This window comes from Oreochromis aureus, linkage group 20 (assembly GCF_013358895.1).
Source record: "Oreochromis aureus strain Israel breed Guangdong linkage group 20, ZZ_aureus, whole genome shotgun sequence".
Classification (NCBI taxonomy): Eukaryota; Metazoa; Chordata; class Actinopteri; order Cichliformes; family Cichlidae; genus Oreochromis; species Oreochromis aureus.
Window position 1 is genome coordinate 18629421 of NC_052961.1, and position 19139 is coordinate 18648559.

The window sequence follows — 19139 nt, forward strand, 5'->3', positions numbered from 1 at the left end:
GGTGCAGACTGCCCTTTAAGAACCCTAACCGTCAGCTATAACACTGAATGCTGAGGGTTTTTCCGAACACATTTATCAAATCCTTTTGTGAAGCTCTTGTGGGTATTTTGACAAAGAATCACTCCTACAACTGCACTTTCAGCTACAACTATTTCTAACTTTAAACATTTCATTGGACACTTTTGCACAACTGTTCTTGCAGATAGCAGTGATGTCTTTAATAATCATGCTAATTAGGAGTGGTACTACTGTGGATACTGACACGTCTTTAACACTCTGCCTCTGACTTTTACTGCAACCTCTGCAGTCGTCACTTTCATTTCATTTGTGCAATGTTATGGATGTAGACAGGGTAAAACAAATCTGACCTGGTGATTGCTCTTATCTGCTCTTTGTGCCAAGAGCTACAACAGAACACTTTCAAATCTGTACAGCTGACTTTTCCTTTTCTTTCCTTCATTCGTTTTTGGCATCAAAATTACTTGGGTTGTTTTCAGAAAGAGAGAATGTCTCTGAGTGAAATATAGACTTTCAGATGTTGACCACATGTTGCAAGGCAAGCTCCTCGAATCTGCAAGCTGTTTTTTTGTTTTTGGTTATTGCTGTAATTTAAAATTTTGAATGAAGACATGGGGGTTTTTTTGTATAAAAATTATGCAACATCTGTCAAAAATTAGGCAGCTTGTTTTCCTCTCAGCTCAATTATTTGAGTGCCTGAAAACCTGCATTTCTGACTTTAATTGACTGAAACTCTAAGCATTTATCTCAGGGTGCAGTTGCCAAACACATGAAACATGGAAAAATAAAAGTATCACAGGTATACTCTCATCAATCATTTGGTTGATTGTTGAGAGCACAACTGAGTAAAACTGAATCAGTGTACGTCCCATGTTGCTCCTGAGATGAACTTTGACCTTATTAAAAATACAGTTACCTGGTTATTTTATCCTTTTAGCAAATTATGTGAAAGTCTGTTTTAATTAGAACATGAATTCTTACATATAATGGAAAACATTTTTTTTATAGATAGATAGATAGATAGATAGATAGATAGATAGATAGATAGATAGATAGATAGATAGATAGATAGATAGATAGATAGATAGATAGATAGATAGATAGATAGATAGATAGATAGATAGATAGATATTAGTTCCCTACTACAATCCCTACTATGGTGTTTGTGTGACTGAGACCTCCTGAAACTGAAGGTTCATAAAAAAGAATTATGATATTTTGATACAGGTCATGGACATGGTGTGGGATAGGCCTTTTATCTGTAAGCAAATATCCCTCATATATCCTTCTTCATTATAAAGACTACAGCCTACTCTGTCATTTCTTTTTTACTCATGGTTGTACTTTAATTTGACTGGAATATACTGTCAGCAGTTTAAAAAAATTGGGATCACATGCGTTAGGTACGGGAAATACTGCTGATCTTTCAAAGAAGATATGGCTCCCCCTTGCCAGACAGGTTTTTCTGGACTGATTCTCTATTAATTTAAAACACATACGTGTCCCTGCTGCAACACACTAAACACAATCAAATTAATAGGTCATTAGCAAGACTATAGAACTTGACTGCATGCTGAGGTGGCGACCCCTAACAATACTCAAGTAAAGTTAAATAAATGTAAGTAAATGTAAGTGTTTGGAAAAATGTACTTCTAAAAGTACTTTTATTGAATATTTATGTTTATGTTCATTCACTCATGAGCTGCTGTAACATGAATCAAATGGCTGAAATGCCACCTCAGCAAGCAGTCAAGTTCTATAGAGTCTTGCTAATGAATATTTTATTCAGGTGTTTGCAGCAGGCACACATGTGAAAGTTTCAGGACACCGGCCCCCGAGGACTGTTTGACACCCCTGGTATTGGACCATCACTCTGGATTTAAGCAGCAGAACTAACTAACTGACTGCAGATATCTTTAGTTAATGACTTTACTGACTCTGAAATCCAATCAAGTGTTTGCTCATTCACTATGACATAATGACCCTCAATCACCCATGATCCCTGTGTACCCTAATCATTTACAGTGAATGTGCCTGTGGTAATATTTCAGTGTCCTGAACATGTACACAGATCTATGACAAGCTATAAAGTTATTGTCCAGATTCCCGGTGTTTTTATCATGCTGTGATACCCACTGCTTCTACGGCTTCATATGCACCATATATCATTCATCCAAGCAGGCAACAGGCTAGTGCTGAATTTGTTTTGACAGTGCTTATCATGCCAAAAGTACCTGAGTCAGTGGCCTTTGATAAAATAGTTTGCTATTTTGCTTCATGCTTTTTTTGGAGGTAGATGCTTATCATGTCCCAGCATGCCTTGCAGAACTACACTGTTAAAAAGTTCATCAGTTTAACATTTGGTGAACATAAAGAATCCCCGACACTCCTGTTTACTCCCCACTAGAAAAAGAGTTTCGTGTCCTACTGGACTGTTTGCGGGACCTCAAATGAACACAGGTTAAACACACACAAACACACAAAATAGCATTGGAATAAAGGCATTATCTGCTTTAACATTATCTACTCTTAACTTGGTTTGTTTGACCACTGAGACTGTTGTAGCAAACCAGACAATGCCTTAATGTTCATTAGATTGTGCTCTAATACCCCTGTGCACACAGCAGACTCTAAGTTAACAGGTTTGTTGTCACAGATCAAAAAAAGAGGTTTGGGGAAATCCCTCTTCTATATACATCGTGCGAAAGAAAGCACATGTTGCGCTACAACACATGTTGTGTCCAGGAATCTACGCCTGAAATTTAAAAAAAAAACACACACACACAACAAAAACAGCACAAAAAAAGGAACCAGCCACAATCCAGCACACATCAAAAGCGACCTATGAATGACGCTATGTTATTTTAACCTGCGGGGTGATGTAATGCCTGCTGCAATGGTTTATGAAGAACAATGTCATTTTATTATAGGAGCATTCATTATCACTGGGATAACAGAGAATTTCAGATTACAGTTACAACTTTGCGGTTAAGTGAAACCAGTGGATTATCTGTGAGACAGATGAGTTGTACGGCAGAAGTGAAACATTTTACTTTTACAGCACTATTTTACCTTAACTGCATTACTGTCCTAAGGATGTAAGGATGTTTTTTAAGTGTTTTAAGAATTTTTTTTGTCTTTTTAACGCCAACATCGAAGCATTGATAATTAAAATCTGGTATTTAGGCAGACAATGAAAGGCATTATATTCTGAAGGATTTTTTTTCCTAGTTAGGATTTTTTTAAGTAGTTCTAGATGGACCTTGCACAGAGAACATGCCTTCTCTCTTCTCTCAGTTGATTTTATGCAAATGCACCGTGTTAACAGAACAAATGCTGTCAGAGTGTTTCTGCACTTTGCCCTCCTCATCTTACAGTCATTCACATCATTCAGCATCATGTTTGATCAGGTGCACAATAAATACAAAACATCTGCAAATAAGTTTTAATGTGAGTTATAGTTTCTGAAATTAGGGTACAGTACAAATGTCTAAATATTCTTAGATATACTTACATCTACATATTATTGTGCTCTACAGAATCTGTTTTTCTCCAACAAATATAATGTGTAACATACCCATCACTCACCATATTTATCATATATATATATATATATATATATCATATCATATCATATTCTATCATATTTTTCAGCCTACCCATATGAGTTTCATGTTTGACATAACAGAAATGTAAAATCAAAATAATATAGCCACATTATTATCCTCCGTGGCACCTCCTCTGTGCCAAATGAAATGATAAGAAACCACAGACACACCACAGGCTTTGACTCCAGGGAGCCCTTAAAATGTGAAACACTGACAATCTACAAAAAAAGGACAAACTTTATTGCTGTCATTTAAATGTCTGTACATCTGAAAACGATTATAAAAACAGTGACCTTACAGTAGCACTTCTTTGGATAATACTAACGTAAAAATTACATTGTATTAAGAGACAATAGATAGGCAAACTAAACCACTCCCTGACAGCACTCACTGGCCAATGAGAGGGTGAAGGAGGGCATGTGTGCATAGAGTATAAGAGAGGTGACATCCAGGTGGAACATCACACAGGTGAGCATTCACATTCTGACATCTCCGCCTCTTAATGCCTGAGGATATTACTTTACTGTACCGCACTCAGGAGTACGCCTTTGACCTAGAAAGGTACATCTATCTTTGCTGTGCTTATTCACTCAAGTCAGGTTATTTTTTGTCTTTTCTTTTCATATGATGGTGTCTGATAAGTTAGAGAAGTGGTCTAGAGTTTGTGTGTGACAGCCTCTTTCACTTCTCAGTTCATGTTTGTCAAAGTTTTGACCTTTGGTTCTAGCAACTGATGAGGTCGTCTTCTCTTTCCAGATCGTCCTTTTAGTATGCTGACAGAAATCGAGACGGTGAGTTTGATCATATTTTTTTTTGACAATTTCTCTATTTTTTGTTGGGCATTGTGTGAAATGCAAAGAAAGGCAAATGTATGTATTTATAACTGGATCTCAGTGACAATTTGGTCTTAAATATTAACGTGTCATCTATGCATAGACTGAGGGTAAAAGGCTATTTGAAAATAGGTTATTAAAAGCTAAGCCATATGGTACGGTTACCTGAATGTTATCTGTGGCCATGAAAACACAAACACTTGCATAAATTTGCCAGTCAAACCAAAATACACATGCTTGCAGTGTTGTTCCTTGGCTCTTATCCAAAACACAAATCCTTCAGCACAGAGCTAGGATCAAATTAATTTCATTAGTGTCCGATAGTTTTTTTTTAAGTTTTCCAAATGTGTGCTATTTAAATTAATCATATTATAAGAATGATCTGTGCTCCTTTTTTAGGGGTCTAAACAGACCGAGGCTCATTCAAAATTGATGAATGCCTCCATCAGTGATCTTCAGATAGCAAAATCATTCACTGTGTGATGCATCACAGCACAACAGTGACACACAACAAAACATCAATGGGCTTCATGAGAAAAAAGAAAAAACAAAACAAACTGGGTGTTATGTCTCATAGTAACGCCTCAGGCTATCACTGACAATAGATACAACAAATGCAAATGTTCATTATGTCCTGCCGTGTGTCTGTCAGATGGCTTATGCAACCGAGATCAAGCTAAGTGGAGGCAGGGGGGCCTGGAGTGGAGTGGCTCCTTCCTCCTGCCCTGAGGTTGACCTGGAAGTCATCGAGGAGTACCTACAGGAGCATTCACTGGAGGTCCAGCCTGCACAGACGCCTGCATCACCTCTGCCCTCAATGGGGCAACACATACACTCCCACCAAGGCACCAGAATTATAGGTTAGTGTCATGATGGTAATGATGGTCGGGGTGAACAGATAAGAGAGAGATGCCAGAGTGTCTCTGAGTGTGGAGTATTTGTACATATCACTATATCTCTTGTGTGTTTCTCTATAGAGAATAGTTGGTCAGGTCAGCATGCTTATGAGTGGCACTGTGGCCCTCACAGTGAGGAATACAGACAGCAGCCTGCAGCCTGGCCTAGTCCCCATGACAACCAATGGGTAAGTTCAAGAACCTCAGCTTCCTTGTAAATTTAGCCTTAATTATCTTTTCATACTGTGAGTCATTAATGTGTGACAGGCTTGATCAACTCGCAGTATTAGACTAACATGAGCCATTTCATTGGTGTTATATATGATTTATGAAGATAGTTACACTTTTTTGTCTGTGTGTGTGTGTGTGTGTGTGTGTGTGTGTGTGTGTGTGTGTGTGTGTGTGTTCACCACAGGGACACATAGCATATTCCGATGAGGCATCTGGATACATTGACTCAGATTCCCAGTCTAGTAGCTCCCAGTACCAGGATTCGCCATCACCATCCTCTGACACAGGGAGCAGGAAGGACAGAGATCCCCTGCCTCTTGCACCACTGTCAGGTAGAGTGGCACACACACACACACACACACACACACACAACAACAACACAACATTTATAGATAGAACCAAGGAAATAACATTTAGAACATGTGTGTGTAAGTACTAAAACTCTCAACAGCCTACAAATATCAAACTTCTCCCACACAGCATTCTGTTTTCATGCACGCACAAATGAGACAGTGTTACCTCATATTTGTATTTACATCCCTTTTTTCCTCCTAAGGAAAGAGGAAGGAGCGGCTGTTCCAGTTCCTGTTTGAGATGCTTCAGACGCCATCGATGCGTAGCTGCATCTGGTGGGTCCAGTCCTCCTCTGGCACATTTCAGTTCTCTTCCCAAAACAAGGAGAGCCTGGCCCAGCTGTGGGGTCGGCGAAAGGGGAATCGCAAGCCCATGACGTACCAGAAGATGGCACGGGCTCTAAGGAACTACTCTCGCACAGGCGAGATTCACAAAGTTAAACGGAAGCTCACCTACCGCTTTGATGAGAAGACGCTAAAATGTCTACAGGGAGACTCAAATACAATGTAGAAACAATGACTGAGAATCTATATTAGCATAGAAATAGAATAAGGACAAAGGATGTCAAGGGAAGTCCCATGAATCTCTTGTCTGCTTATTATAGTTCTGTGGCATTTTTGAATAACAAATGAATACTGAGTATTTGAAAGCCAGAAACGGATACACCGTAGCTCAGAGTCAGTTATACATACAGACCCACATTGTATTCAGTGTGAGGGGATGAACTGGAAACGCAAACTTCAGGTACAGGCTAGGTGGGAGAGGTAATCTGGCTTTTATCATGTAAATCGAAAAGGTTATTGTATAACATCTACTTTATAAGTAGAACTTAAATCCTTTAAAGAAAAGTAGCAAATTTCTCTTCTTTGTGTGTGATTCTGTATCGCAGATATTTAGCAGATACAGTATACAATCATCTTCTTCATTTTGGTTAAGAAAACATGATCTGTTTGTGTCAAAAATGTCTTTTTTTTAATGATAAAATAAATCTACACATATTTTCAGAACATCTGACTATATGCTTGTCTGTGTCTGTCTAAAATGATAAAGATAACCTGCGCAGTGCATGTGGCTCAAATAAACACAGATGTGCTTTCAAACTGAAGCAAACACAGATATGGACAGACAGACCTGCACCCACAGCCAAAATTGTATGCAAAGTGAGCATGCAGTGAAAAACCGCCACTAAAAACAGACGTGTTAATCAGTAACATCTAAAAAGTCCCCCATGCACACACAGAAGACAGCACACACAGACACACACCCTAAACTTGGATGAGAGGTAGAGTAGTACTTTTTTTTCCTATAAAGCTGCCAAACTGAATTTCAGTCCCAAGTTAAATAAACAATAGTACAATATGTATACCATTCTAAAAGCCCACCCCACATAGGTCATCAAACTTGATTTTATAGAACACACTCACAGGTTTTGTTCCAGTAGTTTCTTCCTGCCACATTAGCAATGTCAAGTAGTAAAAGTGACTAATTTAGTGTATTCATGTATTGTATTTATGTATGATTTTGAAGTACCTGTTTCGATTCTTCCATTCCAAAAGAAAGGCAGAAAAGAAATTCTACCTTTTCCTGAAATCCATGTTTCCTTTGCTGTGGTTACCAAGTACCTTGTGGCTTAAAATTTAACATTCAAAATTGAGCTCATAGATGATGAACTCTTGTAGATCATTCTCTCCACTAGTCAAGACTAGTGATTTTTAGCCTTAAGCTGTAAGGCATCAAAAAAGGCTCAGAGTAAAATGCAACTGTAATAACAATTCAGTTAGGTAATAAATATAACCATTATATGCCATTAAAAACCTTTGGCTTCATAACATTGTGGATGGGACTTTTATTTGCATGAAAGCTTTTGCTTTTGATTCATTCGATACACTACGTTTTGCTCATGATACATCTCTACTTGGACTTGTCGTAACTGAGAACTTTTAAATGTCGTCTTGCTGCAATTCCAACTTTTTTTTCACCCCTTACAGCACGAAACACACCCCTTGGGTGGAAAAACCCACATTTACATTATTCGGAATGGGGAAAGGCTCTTCACTTACTGATGAAATACAGATGGTGTCTCCATGGAGTGCATGCCTGTTGTTTGTGCACGTATAAGCGCATGCATGTTCGCATATAAAAAGTGTCAGCTCAGTGCCTTTTTTGCTAAATTGAAGCCAAAAGGAACAACAGACTTTCTTAGCAACAAACCATCAACTGCGTTGGATGTTACTCAGCTGCCTTCAAGGAAATTTGTTCTGTCATTCATAACAGCTTCTGGTTGCCTTGCTCTAATGGCTGAATGGAGCTGGGTGGCCTACACAGTACTAGAAGTGCTTATTGCTGCAGCATGTTGCTTTGGTAATGTGTTGGTGATGTGTGCTGTGTATTTCGGTATCCGGGATTCCCTTCGGGAACCAACATTCTGCTTCCTCGTGTCATTGGCAATGGCTGACTTCCTTGTGGGTGTGGCCGCTGTGCCCCTTGCAGTATTATTGGATGGCTGGGTGAGTCTAATCCCTGAGTTGTGCCTGCTTCTCAGCTGTGTTGTGCTGGTGTTGACGCAGGCATCTGTGCTGTCACTGCTAGCAATTGCTGTGGACCGATACCTGCGGTTGCACACACCACTCAGGTGAGGTCGGAACTCTGGGTCACTTGTTTTGTAAGTGAACACTGTGTGATATTTTCAGTTTTTCCTTTTTATTGTATTTTATCCCTTTCTTTCAGATACAAAGCCTTGGCCACTCAAAGGCACACATGGATCGGCGTGTCTGTTTGCTGGATACTTTCATGTCTCCTTGGCTTCACGCCTCTATTTGGCTGGCACAATTACTCCTCCCCAGCATCTGATTCTACCAACACATCTTCCACTTCTTTCATCCATCCGCCATGCACTTTCCTCTCTGTTATCTCCCTCCCTTTCATGGTCTACTTCAACTTCCTCGGATGTGTAATGGCACCCCTGCTGGTCATGACCCTCCTCTACACTCGAATCTTTTGGAGCCTACAGGGACGTCTAAAGGACAGCTGCCCTCAGACCCAGGCCTCTCTGCTCAGGGAGAAGAGGCTGGCCTGCTCCCTGGCTCTCGTTCTCATCTTGTTTGCTGGCTGCTGGATTCCTCTCCACCTGATGAACTGTCTGCTGTTGTTTCAAGGCCCTCAGGCTGTCACACAGGGAACGCTCTATACAGGCAGGTGACAGTACTTTTTCTAGCCCTTATGCAGTTTGCAGCTGGTTGTTAAATATTTGAGAGCATGTGACTCATTAACACCACACTTGCTGTGAAATGTAACACTAGCCAATCCAAATTTTCCAGGTATTCTCCTGTCTCATGCCAACTCAGCAGTCAACCCTGTGATCTATGCCTATCGCATTCCAAAGATCCAGCAGGCCTACAGTCAATTATGGAGGCGCTTCCTTGCATGGTTAAACTGTTGCCATCGGAAAAAAGCAGGTGCGCAGATCATTAACATGCAGCTAAACCATTAACATACACATCTGGATAAAGATGGAACACCAGTCTCCAATAAGGGGCCTTTTGGTCACTGAGTTCAAAGGACTTTGTAAGAAAGTTTCTGTCTACTCATAGAAACTGTGTTCAACCATCATTTAAAGCTTTATCAAAGCTAATCACATAGACTGGGGAAAGAAACCAGTTGAGAGTAAATTCTAGTTACGGATATTTGTGTGGAAACTTTATTCTACAAGTAGCAATTTCCTGTGTCTCCACTAGAGGGCAGCATACACTAACAAACGGTACAGCTCCTGTTCGATGACAATCACAACTGCAGTGTGTGACAAATAATTTCAAGTTGCCATTCACTGATTTTTGGACCACTTATTTAACACAAACGTGACTTTATTAAAATGTACATATTTTAAAAGCACATAAGTTAACATTTTCAGTCAATTCAACACTAATCGTGTAAGTCCTGCGTGTCTTCCTCCTCCTTTTTTATTATATCTGGCAATAAAATTCATACTTGAGCCATGAGCATATGTTCCTCAGTGTGCAGTGAGCTCCTCAGGGAAGGCAATAGACTGTATAGTTATCACCTGAGCAGGGTGCAGTCCCACCCACCAAACTATACAACCTACTACCTCACCCTGTCAGAGCCCAAGTCAAACACACCCCAGGTTCGCCTTTCGAAAAATGTTGGACCTATTTACCTGCTCGACGTGAAAACAAGAATAAGACTGCTGAAAGCTCATATTTTTGCTTGGAGATGGCAGTCGGCGAGTGGCTGACTCGGCTGTCTCTTGGGAAAGACAGTAGATTGTATAGTTATTTAAAAAAGAGGTTACAAAACCCCACAACTATTCAATCTACTACCTCAGCTCCAAGGACAGCATCCACGTTGCTTCAACATCGAAGATCCACAAAGGTATCCTTCCTGCAATGGCACAAAGAAAAAAAGCGCTCAATAATATTAACTAACTTGTAACTGAAATGCATCTGGTTATTAAAGTATTATTCTCATGTACTTTTAAAAGTTAAATTTTTCACAATATCTTCGAGTGACATCTTGAAATTCAACCTCTGCAAAAAGGAGCCTAGTTGCATTTTCGCTTTTATTCTCCGTGTCTGTTTTATTTTGGTTTAAAATAGGTATGGCTCAAAGTCACGAGTGAAAGTGCTCATGCCTCATGCCAACAAGTCTTCAACTGCCGAGATTTGGAGAAACATTTATCACATCTACACAAAAGAAGACCCTCGCAGATTTCCCGAATTTGCACATCCTCGCCGATCGACCCTGTTTTTTCTAACGTCTTTAAGAAACACGTTCCATTGAAATAAATCAGAGACAAATAATTTTAACGGTAAGTGGATGACGGAAAGTGAGAGCACTAATGTGTGAAAGCCCAACAAACAACTCACTGGCTTCCTGAGACTCTGGCATGTGATCGAAAGAGAGAAAAAAAAGAGCTACTCGATTCTGTGCCAGGAATCCTTTTCCGTTTTCGCCAAAAACTGAGCTCATTCCAGCGGGCTATCCCTGTGTAGGCTGGCTGCTGCTTCTCAGACGGAGGTACACACACAGATGCCTGCAAATATGGCTTCCACCAGCTGCCTCTCATTGAATAGAAAGCTGGGATTCTGCCCCCCAAAACACAACAACAAAACACAAAATGGCGTCTTGCACATCGGCCATTTTAGGTCTGCTTTAAAACACTCTAAGGGTCTACCTTTTAGGTTTTTCGTGAGCTTGCTGCATCATGATGAAGAAAGCACAGCTGTTCTATCGGGAGTGATGGAGAGTCAGTCCTGTGCCAAGCACTAAGGCGAAGCCAAAAGAGCCAGACGACACACTCTATCACGGGTACTGAGCGAGAGGGAAACTCTAACTTTACTTATCAGACAGCTGGACGTTTCACAGAGAAAAAGGCATGATCGCATACAGCATGTCCCTGTCCGTGTAATGTTTCAGTAGCACCCTCACCAAGCGGGCAGATAGGCATTTTTTTTTTTGCTCCATTAAAGTTTTATTCATTTGGGAAGTCGTTGCTTCTCCTTCAGCCATTAACAGTTAAACTATTGCTAAACATGAGATAAAGATTAGCTTCGTGCACATCAGGTTGACATGGCAGTAACTGCGGGGTTAATGAGTGGCAGACAAATGCCAGACCTGGGCCTCAGACTAACAGAGATGAGGTTAGAAGGTACACCGCCTGCATAAATTAGCATACAGCCACAACCCCTGAGACTTGGTCCAGACCAGCCTATAGTTAGCATGCAGTAGACCCTGCTAGACTGACTACAGAAGACCAGACAGACAGAATGGGGTGGGGGTGCGCTGGCATGACGCCCAACTCTGTCACCATGCCAGTGACAGATCTATGAGCTCTGTTTAGTCGCCAAGAAACGTCCCCTGACTGCAGCCGTGTTTGGAGGACAAGGCGATCAGACTAATACTGATATGACACAGTGTGTACTCGGAGAAATGGGTCAAGTTAATGAAGATTTAACAAGACGTCTGAGTATAAAAAAAAATGTACACAATAAATGCTTGTGGGCAGTTCTGTGCTTTCTGGGTTAATTGCACAAAACTGGAGTCCCGTTCCCTCGACTGTTTTGGAAACACTGAGGCTGAACTCGGTCAGTCATGTGCAGGCCGTTGGGCACTGTCGTCTGTGAGAGCGGATATTTTCTGTGGCGCTTAAAACAGGTACGTATGGCCTGGCTGGGCCCGATAACTTTTTCTTGTCAACAGCTAAAATAAACGCAGCTTTCGTCTGTGGGGCAGCTGGGAGGAACTTGAAGAAATCTGGCCTTCTGAGTTAATCCCATCTGCCTATCAGACAGACTGTGCATCTGTCACAGCAGAATTATGGCTAAATGTTTGTAAATTCACAGTAGCGGTATTCAGTGTAAGCCAAGAAATGTGGGCCTTGTCCACTCGTACCCTCTGATAACACGACTCTGTTGTGACCAACCAGGATATGTTTTTCTGGAGGCAATTTCCTGCTGCAGCCTAGTCATCCTTCTCTGGGTGACAGTTACACGTGTATTTTGAGGTTTCCAAAACCCTCTGACAGTTTGAGCTCTTTGGCATCACTTTACTCTTTTCTCTATAAAGCCCATAGAATAAAATTTCAACATCAAGTCTTTTTTATACCAGTTTTTTACTAAAACTGGGAGGCCTTTTTAAGACGGTAAAAAAATTATGAAACACTTTGCCGTCATTATGCTTTTAGAAAGAAGGCAAAGTGGACTTTTGTGGACCACAGACTAAAATCAGAATGGATGCCAAAGAGGTTTAATGTTTTAATGGACATATTATTGACCACGGCATGCCATGCCCATTAATTTTGTCCTTTCTTCTTTCTTTCTAAACATGCCAGTGTCGAACAAAGACCAAATGCCATTAAAATGGCTAGCAAAGTGAACTATCAGTTTTATACAGGTTTTACAAACTTCCAACGTCTCCATATTAAAACGAACAAAAACCCATGTGAAAAAAAGGATTAAAAATATAATGGAAACCAGCCTTAGCTCCTTCTCCTCCACTGACGGGAGGCTTCAGAATTTGTCCCCCACCGGGCGATTTATTCCTTGTCCGATGCAAACAACGTAAACACGCGGATTAATTATCAAATCTCACAACACTCGCAGCGTGCCCAGTTGCCAACAAAAGTCCTCAAAATTGGAGCAGATTATCGCAGGAAGCAGAGGCAGGAAAATACCTATTGGATTGCCTGGTCCCTTGGTCCACGAGACAGAATGAATGTTTGGCACAGACACAACGGACGGGGCACCAGACGATTGGTACAGGTTCTTGTGTGTTTCTCTCTCTTTTGCTCTCTGAGCTTTGTGCCAAGAATGGACAGTGTCTGTGTGCCAGGCAGAATTTCAATAAGGGGAGTAAGGAGGTGGAGGTGGTGGTGGTGGTGGTTAAAGAGGGGGAGGAGCGGTGGCGTTGATAGAGGAAGTAAGCCACAATAGATGGCACAGTGAAGAATTCCCCGACTGATTCCTTGTCTTACTCACGTCCATTCTCACTGATCCTCTTAAAAGCACCATGGTGACTTTATCACACAAGCTTTTTCATCCTCCCACTCTCTAAGGAATGCTATATTCCTGCATTAAAGGACGAAGGATCGGAGCACTGAGCCTCTACCATCCCACTTGGCATGGTGCCCGCTCTGATGTTCTGTATATCCTCATTAGCTAGGCACAACACACAGAGCTCATGCTCGCATGTATGCAGAGATATGCTGCCATATGCGTGTACTAACACAACCATACACTGGTACAGACAACACAGCACAGTTGCTCAAACTGTGGGCATTAAAGAGCTCAGTTGATCTTGATTAGCTGAATGGTAATTAAATAAAAAGGCTTCTAGTCTTTTGCGATCAGTGTTTTGGTTTTGTGCGGTAGATGGCTGCACAGACAAATGCTGAACTGACACGAGTCAGTCTGAGAGCTAGATAAACATGCTGGACAGTTTGTTTGAGGAAAAGATATATGACCCAGATATGCCAAGAGCATATGGGAGTCACTGTGCTGACTATCGGGTTCCAACAACAATCTGACCCATAGATACACATATAGAAAAGGAGCTATGGCTGACAGGCCAAACAGCCAATCTCCAGACTAGGGACGTCTGGATAGCCCTCCAAGTAGTCAAATGGCTCTCTAAAATCTCTGAATGAAGAAAACCTGAAAGACGAGAAGGTTGCTTTCCTCCTCTCCATCTACTTTCTCTGTCCTCTCCTCTCATCTCCACTTGTCTATGCTTTTGCTAATGTGCTAATGAGATGTGTGGTTACCATGGTTTCAAATGTTTCTGATAGCTCAGAATCCTGGCCTTGCATGTCGCTACACGCCCACATGTTAGAGCATTTACAAATGCCACACGGTGCAGACTATACACAAGCATGCACGTATACAGCATATAATCACAAACACTTGGAAAGGTATGCCCTTTCAAAGCCAGTGCATGTGTGCGTGTGTGCATGTGCATATTTGTGCACATGCACACAAAGAGAATGCGTGCAAAAGTGCAAAGCAGTGTATGTCAGGACGAAACAGCTGCAGCTTCCTGCATGAGAAGAGAAACTTCCTGTTGCTTCGCTCCAAACCGCGGTCGGTCAGCCAAGATATCAACCAATCAGCTATGTCGAGGCTGAATGAAGGAAGTAAGCCTGACTGCCTCTAGGAGAAAAACTCAGAAGCATTATGAGGCAACACGATAAGTTCATCTGAGGATACGAGAGGGGCGGGGAAAGAGCACTCCCACTCCTACCTCTCTTTCTATCTCTGTAACTTTTGATCTCTATATTTTTTCAAGCCCTTTTTCCTCTTAACATTTGTCTTTCTTTAGTACCACATTTTGATATGCAAAAAAAAACAAAAAACAAACAGGATTAAGAACTAAAAAACTTGTTTGCATTTGTTATGTAGCCATTTGCCACTTTATGCAAAACATAAACATACAGAAAAAAATAGAGACTTGACAGAGTAGCATACCCGCTAATTGTGAGGGGTATGTTGAAAAGGTCTGATCGTGTTCACTGTTTACACGTGGCATGAAGGCGCCATTTTAACACCAACTCATATTTAGATGCAATATGTAGCACTGGCATAAAGTTGTTCAGTTAGGTTCCTAATTACACGTACAGTAAGCAGATATTTCAATGTAACATCTCACCACCTAAATTTGGTTAAACTATCACATCGGCTCTTGGTCAATAAGCATATTCGCTTGTCTAATTCGAGTGTAGTGTTCTGGTCTCTGGCAAACAGCTGTAATCAAAATTACCATTATATACGACGATTTTACATATTGCCTAAATACACACCAGTCATATAAATCCTGCCGCCCATCTTTACATTTCTTCTTCTCCTGCAGCACATCACACCGTTGGTAAAAAACAAAAAACAACAAAACAAAACCAAATAAAACAAAACATTCGTCTTACTACTGAAAAAAACCCTTTTTCTTTACAGCATCGTCAGTTTCATTTCTGTCCTAATGCTTAATCTGAAATGTAAAGTGGCATATATATAGATGTCAATGACGCAGTGTTGTAGCAACTACCTTTTGGAAAACAGACACAACTCTAGACTGCACAAGCATAAAACTGGACACACAATTGCACCAGCATAAATGTTTCCGTAAAACTTTTGCCATATATCTGACTTTTCACGGTGGCTAGAAACAACGAAAGTAAATATTGTCCTTATATTACCTATCGCCATGGCCCCTGATGATAAGAGATTTGATCTGTGCCTCACTTGTCCCATAACAGCTCTTCAACACTGGTTAGCGCCTATACTTACACTAACCTGAACGCTACAACCACTCTCAAGCCACACAACCTTCTGAGGTCAGTAAGTAACCAAGAAGGCCTGTCGTCCCTCCTGCCAGTCTCCAAAGAGACACCTGTTCAATACAGAAAACCACAGAAAATACTGCTGACTGCCCTGTCAGAGCCTGATGTCCTGCGGCAACGAGGGGGAGAGGAAGAGGGGTTCAGGTCAAGACAGAAAGAGATACAGACACCAGGGGAAAGAAGATGGCCAGCAGGGAGTCGCAGTGTCCCTGTGAGCTCCAGAAAAGTTTCTCCTGTTATGTACATTGAGCCAAAATGGCGCCGAGGAGAGTGCGGCGTGGCAACCGATAACAACAGACAACGTTTAGGAGAAAGACCACGATGAAGGACAGAGAACAGGGCGAGAGGAACTCGTGGAAGACAGACTGCAGGGAAAAGGTGTCACAGGATTAAAAAAAGGAAAATACCTGAAGCCTGTATGTGAGCGGCGGGCTGGGCCGGAGGACTGAAGGAGAAGAGGGCCGTGATGGCGGGAAGAAGGGAAAAGAGAGGAGTAGAGCACACCCTCTGAGAGCTACACCCCCTTCCCACAATCCCCTCCTACTGGCGTGAGTGCGTCTGTCCGTACACGAGGTGACAGAGGGACGTCTGCTCACACACAGCCACTGTAACACACACGCGAAAAGAAAATACATACACACACAAACGACAATATCAAACACACTCTGCTCAACCAACAGCAAAGAGCTCCAAAACAGACCAGCAATAGACTCGCATTACTGTCAGTGGCGTATAACCAAAACAGAGTCAAACACAAGAAGACGCCAACAACAGAGGAGTTAAAAACACAGACATACACATAATCAATTCACCAGCCTTTGGATCACCCTCTGCTCTGCCCTGTGCTGTGTTTGCTTCGGTCTGCCAGCCCACTTTGGCACCGCTGCCAAGAGGGAAGGAGAGAAAAAGGAGGGGAGGACGGGAGGAGGTGGGGGGTGCAGAGACACAGAAAGAGGAAGGGAGTGACATGCTGTAGCGAGAGAAGGAACAGAAAGAGGAGGAGTCCGAGAAAAGAGTTAAGACTGAGAGTGTGCCACAGAAAGACAAGAAAAAAAAAGTATGAGAAGAAACGTCAACTGTCGTGAGCCGACACGGCGACACAAAACAGTCAGGTATCAGCTAGCAGCGGCACCGAAATGTACATGTTTATTATCCAATATCCAAAGCGCACCTCTATTCACATACCCCACTCATACTATCCTGCAGCAACAGACAGATGGCGAGAGAGACAAGCAGATCCCGACACTTCTGCCATATTGTTCCATCTCACCATGTTCATACAATCAATAGAATAAAAAGAAGCTCAAACTGGCTTGAGATTTCTTATATATGCTGTTGGACTTTTGTTTTTCAAGTTCTCTCACCAGAAAAAGGATTCCTGGCAGACTTCCTGTATTTTTTGACATCTCTGTTCTGCCCGTTTTTCTTTTCGTCTCCCCTCAATTCGTCCTCTCTCCCTCCATCGGGGATAATATCAACCCTCGTGAGAGGGAGGGCTTTGAGAGAGTTCAGCTAAATGAATCAATGAGCAAGGAGGGTGGATACTTTTTTTTCCCCTGCCTTTGGCATCCTTCCCAGGTTTCCCTTTGCTTTCTCACCCGAGCATGATAGTTGAACACCAATGCAGATCTTGGATCAGCGAGCTGTCGCCTCTAGATGACCTCAATCATTAGGAGAGAAAACATAAATCCATCTGTTCATTAATGGCCGACCTTCTCTGTAGCCTGCTTGCGGGCCAATCATTGGCGCTGAAGCGGGTATCCCAAACCGAGCCAACCAATCAGCACTTACCTCCGAGCTGATGTCATTTTGAAAATACTGAGTGTAACTCTAAAAAAAACCCAGGAACACTCTTTTACCATTCGATTCAAGCTTACCATCAACCAATTACAGACAAAAAGCAAAGCTTGTTTCGAGTGAAACGCCGTCGTTGTCGCAGCTGCTGTAATAATAGCGGCACAGTCCTCTGACTGGCCAAACAGATACCAACACACACATTACCAGAGGCTTCTCTCAGTCTTCAAACACCAACTGCGGACACAAAGCAGACCACAATAGCCCAGCTTCTCTGCTTGAACACCACAAGTCTTTTCTCAAAGACAGGACAATGGACGCACACACACATACACACACGTTCATACTGTACACACACACGCACACACACGTGGTGTGAAGAATCCGGTTCTTCCATGGAGGCTCAGATTCAGGCAGCAGGTTGGACAGCCCCTCAACCCTGACGTCACGTCTCCTTTGTTGTTTATGAATTTATTTCTCTCCTCAGCTGAACTCTCTGAACTCAAAGTCCCCACACTCCTCCATTACTTCCCTCCCACCCTGTCCTCAAGCCCTACATTTACCCCCTGCCAACAAAGGCGGGCAAATACAGTATGGCTTTAACAAGGAAGGAGAAAAGAAAAAGAGAGACAGGCAGACACAGAGAAGAGAGACAGAAAGGTTGAGAGAAAGGAGCTCAGATGTCTTTCTCACTTTTTCTTTTCCTCCTTTTCTTCTTCGATCGCTCTCCGTTTCTCTTCCTGCTTGGCTTGTAAAAGTTTCAGCTGCAAGGCGGACCGGCCTCTTTTGGCAGCCCTCCAACTCTCGACTCTCGACTCTCCTGTCCCCCTGCAAGAGAGAAAAGGAAGGGAGGACAAATATAGTCACAGCTAGACTGTACTGTAAAGTTGTAGATACAGATGTACTCTAAATGCACAGCAGGTTTTTCTTACACACATTTCACGCTAATCCATAAAGGAAGAAAGCAGTGTGTGGCATTTCGCCAACATTTGCCACCAGTTTTCAGTAAAGTATAATCCAGCGGATAATAAGTAAACTACGCGCTAATCACTGTGTGAGCCACCGTGTGTATTTTCAAAAGGCTGCGGCACACTTGTGATGTTTGCCTGCCTTTAACTGGCTCTGGCAGCTGAATCTGATAACTGTGTGTTTTGGTGTACACACCCAGTTCACACAAGGACACACCGCCAGTTTTATTCTCCTGGTATCAATAACCTGAGCAACTCGGGTGCTTGCATGCACAGTTATATTTACTCTAGCACACAAAAACCTCTGCCGTGCCAAATATTTGCATTAATTCAAAACACATAACCTGTGTAAATGAGCCCTATTTCAAAGTCTAGGCAGAGACACACACACACACACACACACACACACACAAGACTGACAAGTTACACTGTTACTGATTTACTCACCTTGGTTTTCGTGCAAGATCACACACACACCAATACTTCTAATGCTGATGTATTTACTCATAAACTGTATCCTAATCAATTAAAAAAAATGAACTTATATTGTGTTTTACTACTTACTATATACTTTATAACACATCAGGCTTATTCAC

The 19139-nt window shown here is 41.9% G+C and overlaps 2 protein-coding genes and 1 long non-coding RNA gene across 4 annotated transcripts; 2 read left to right on the plus strand and 1 right to left on the minus strand.

Annotated features, from left to right (window-relative positions):
- Positions 1-3474: 3474 nt before the first annotated feature.
- LOC116330806 (transcription factor Spi-B-like) lies at positions 3475-6482 on the plus strand. 2 transcript variants are annotated; one of them, XM_031753249.2, is made up of 6 exons: positions 3475-4187; positions 4383-4417; positions 5112-5319; positions 5437-5543; positions 5771-5918; positions 6143-6482. In XM_031753249.2, the coding sequence occupies exons 2-6, from the start codon at positions 4397-4399 to the stop codon at positions 6448-6450; spliced, it is 792 nt and encodes a 263-aa protein (XP_031609109.1). In that variant the 5' UTR covers positions 3475-4187; positions 4383-4396; the 3' UTR covers positions 6451-6482. The 2 variants fall into 2 exon arrangements, with proteins under 2 accessions (XP_031609109.1, XP_039460928.1); XM_039604994.1 differs by having other exon boundaries at positions 3475-4417.
- A 1514-nt stretch (positions 6483-7996) lies between these two features.
- LOC116330833 (adenosine receptor A3-like) lies at positions 7997-10519 on the plus strand. Its single transcript, XM_031753279.2, has 3 exons — positions 7997-8572; positions 8668-9131; positions 9258-10519. Exons 1-3 carry the CDS (start codon positions 8025-8027, stop codon positions 9428-9430), a joined length of 1185 nt encoding a protein of 394 aa, XP_031609139.2. The 5' UTR covers positions 7997-8024; the 3' UTR covers positions 9431-10519.
- LOC120435414 lies at positions 9783-17298 on the minus strand. The gene is made up of 3 exons (XR_005609712.1): positions 16579-17298; positions 16189-16386; positions 9783-10335 (listed from the first exon to the last, which is right to left on the minus strand). It is a non-coding gene; the product is annotated as an uncharacterized LOC120435414 (long non-coding RNA).
- Positions 17299-19139: the final 1841 nt, after the last annotated feature.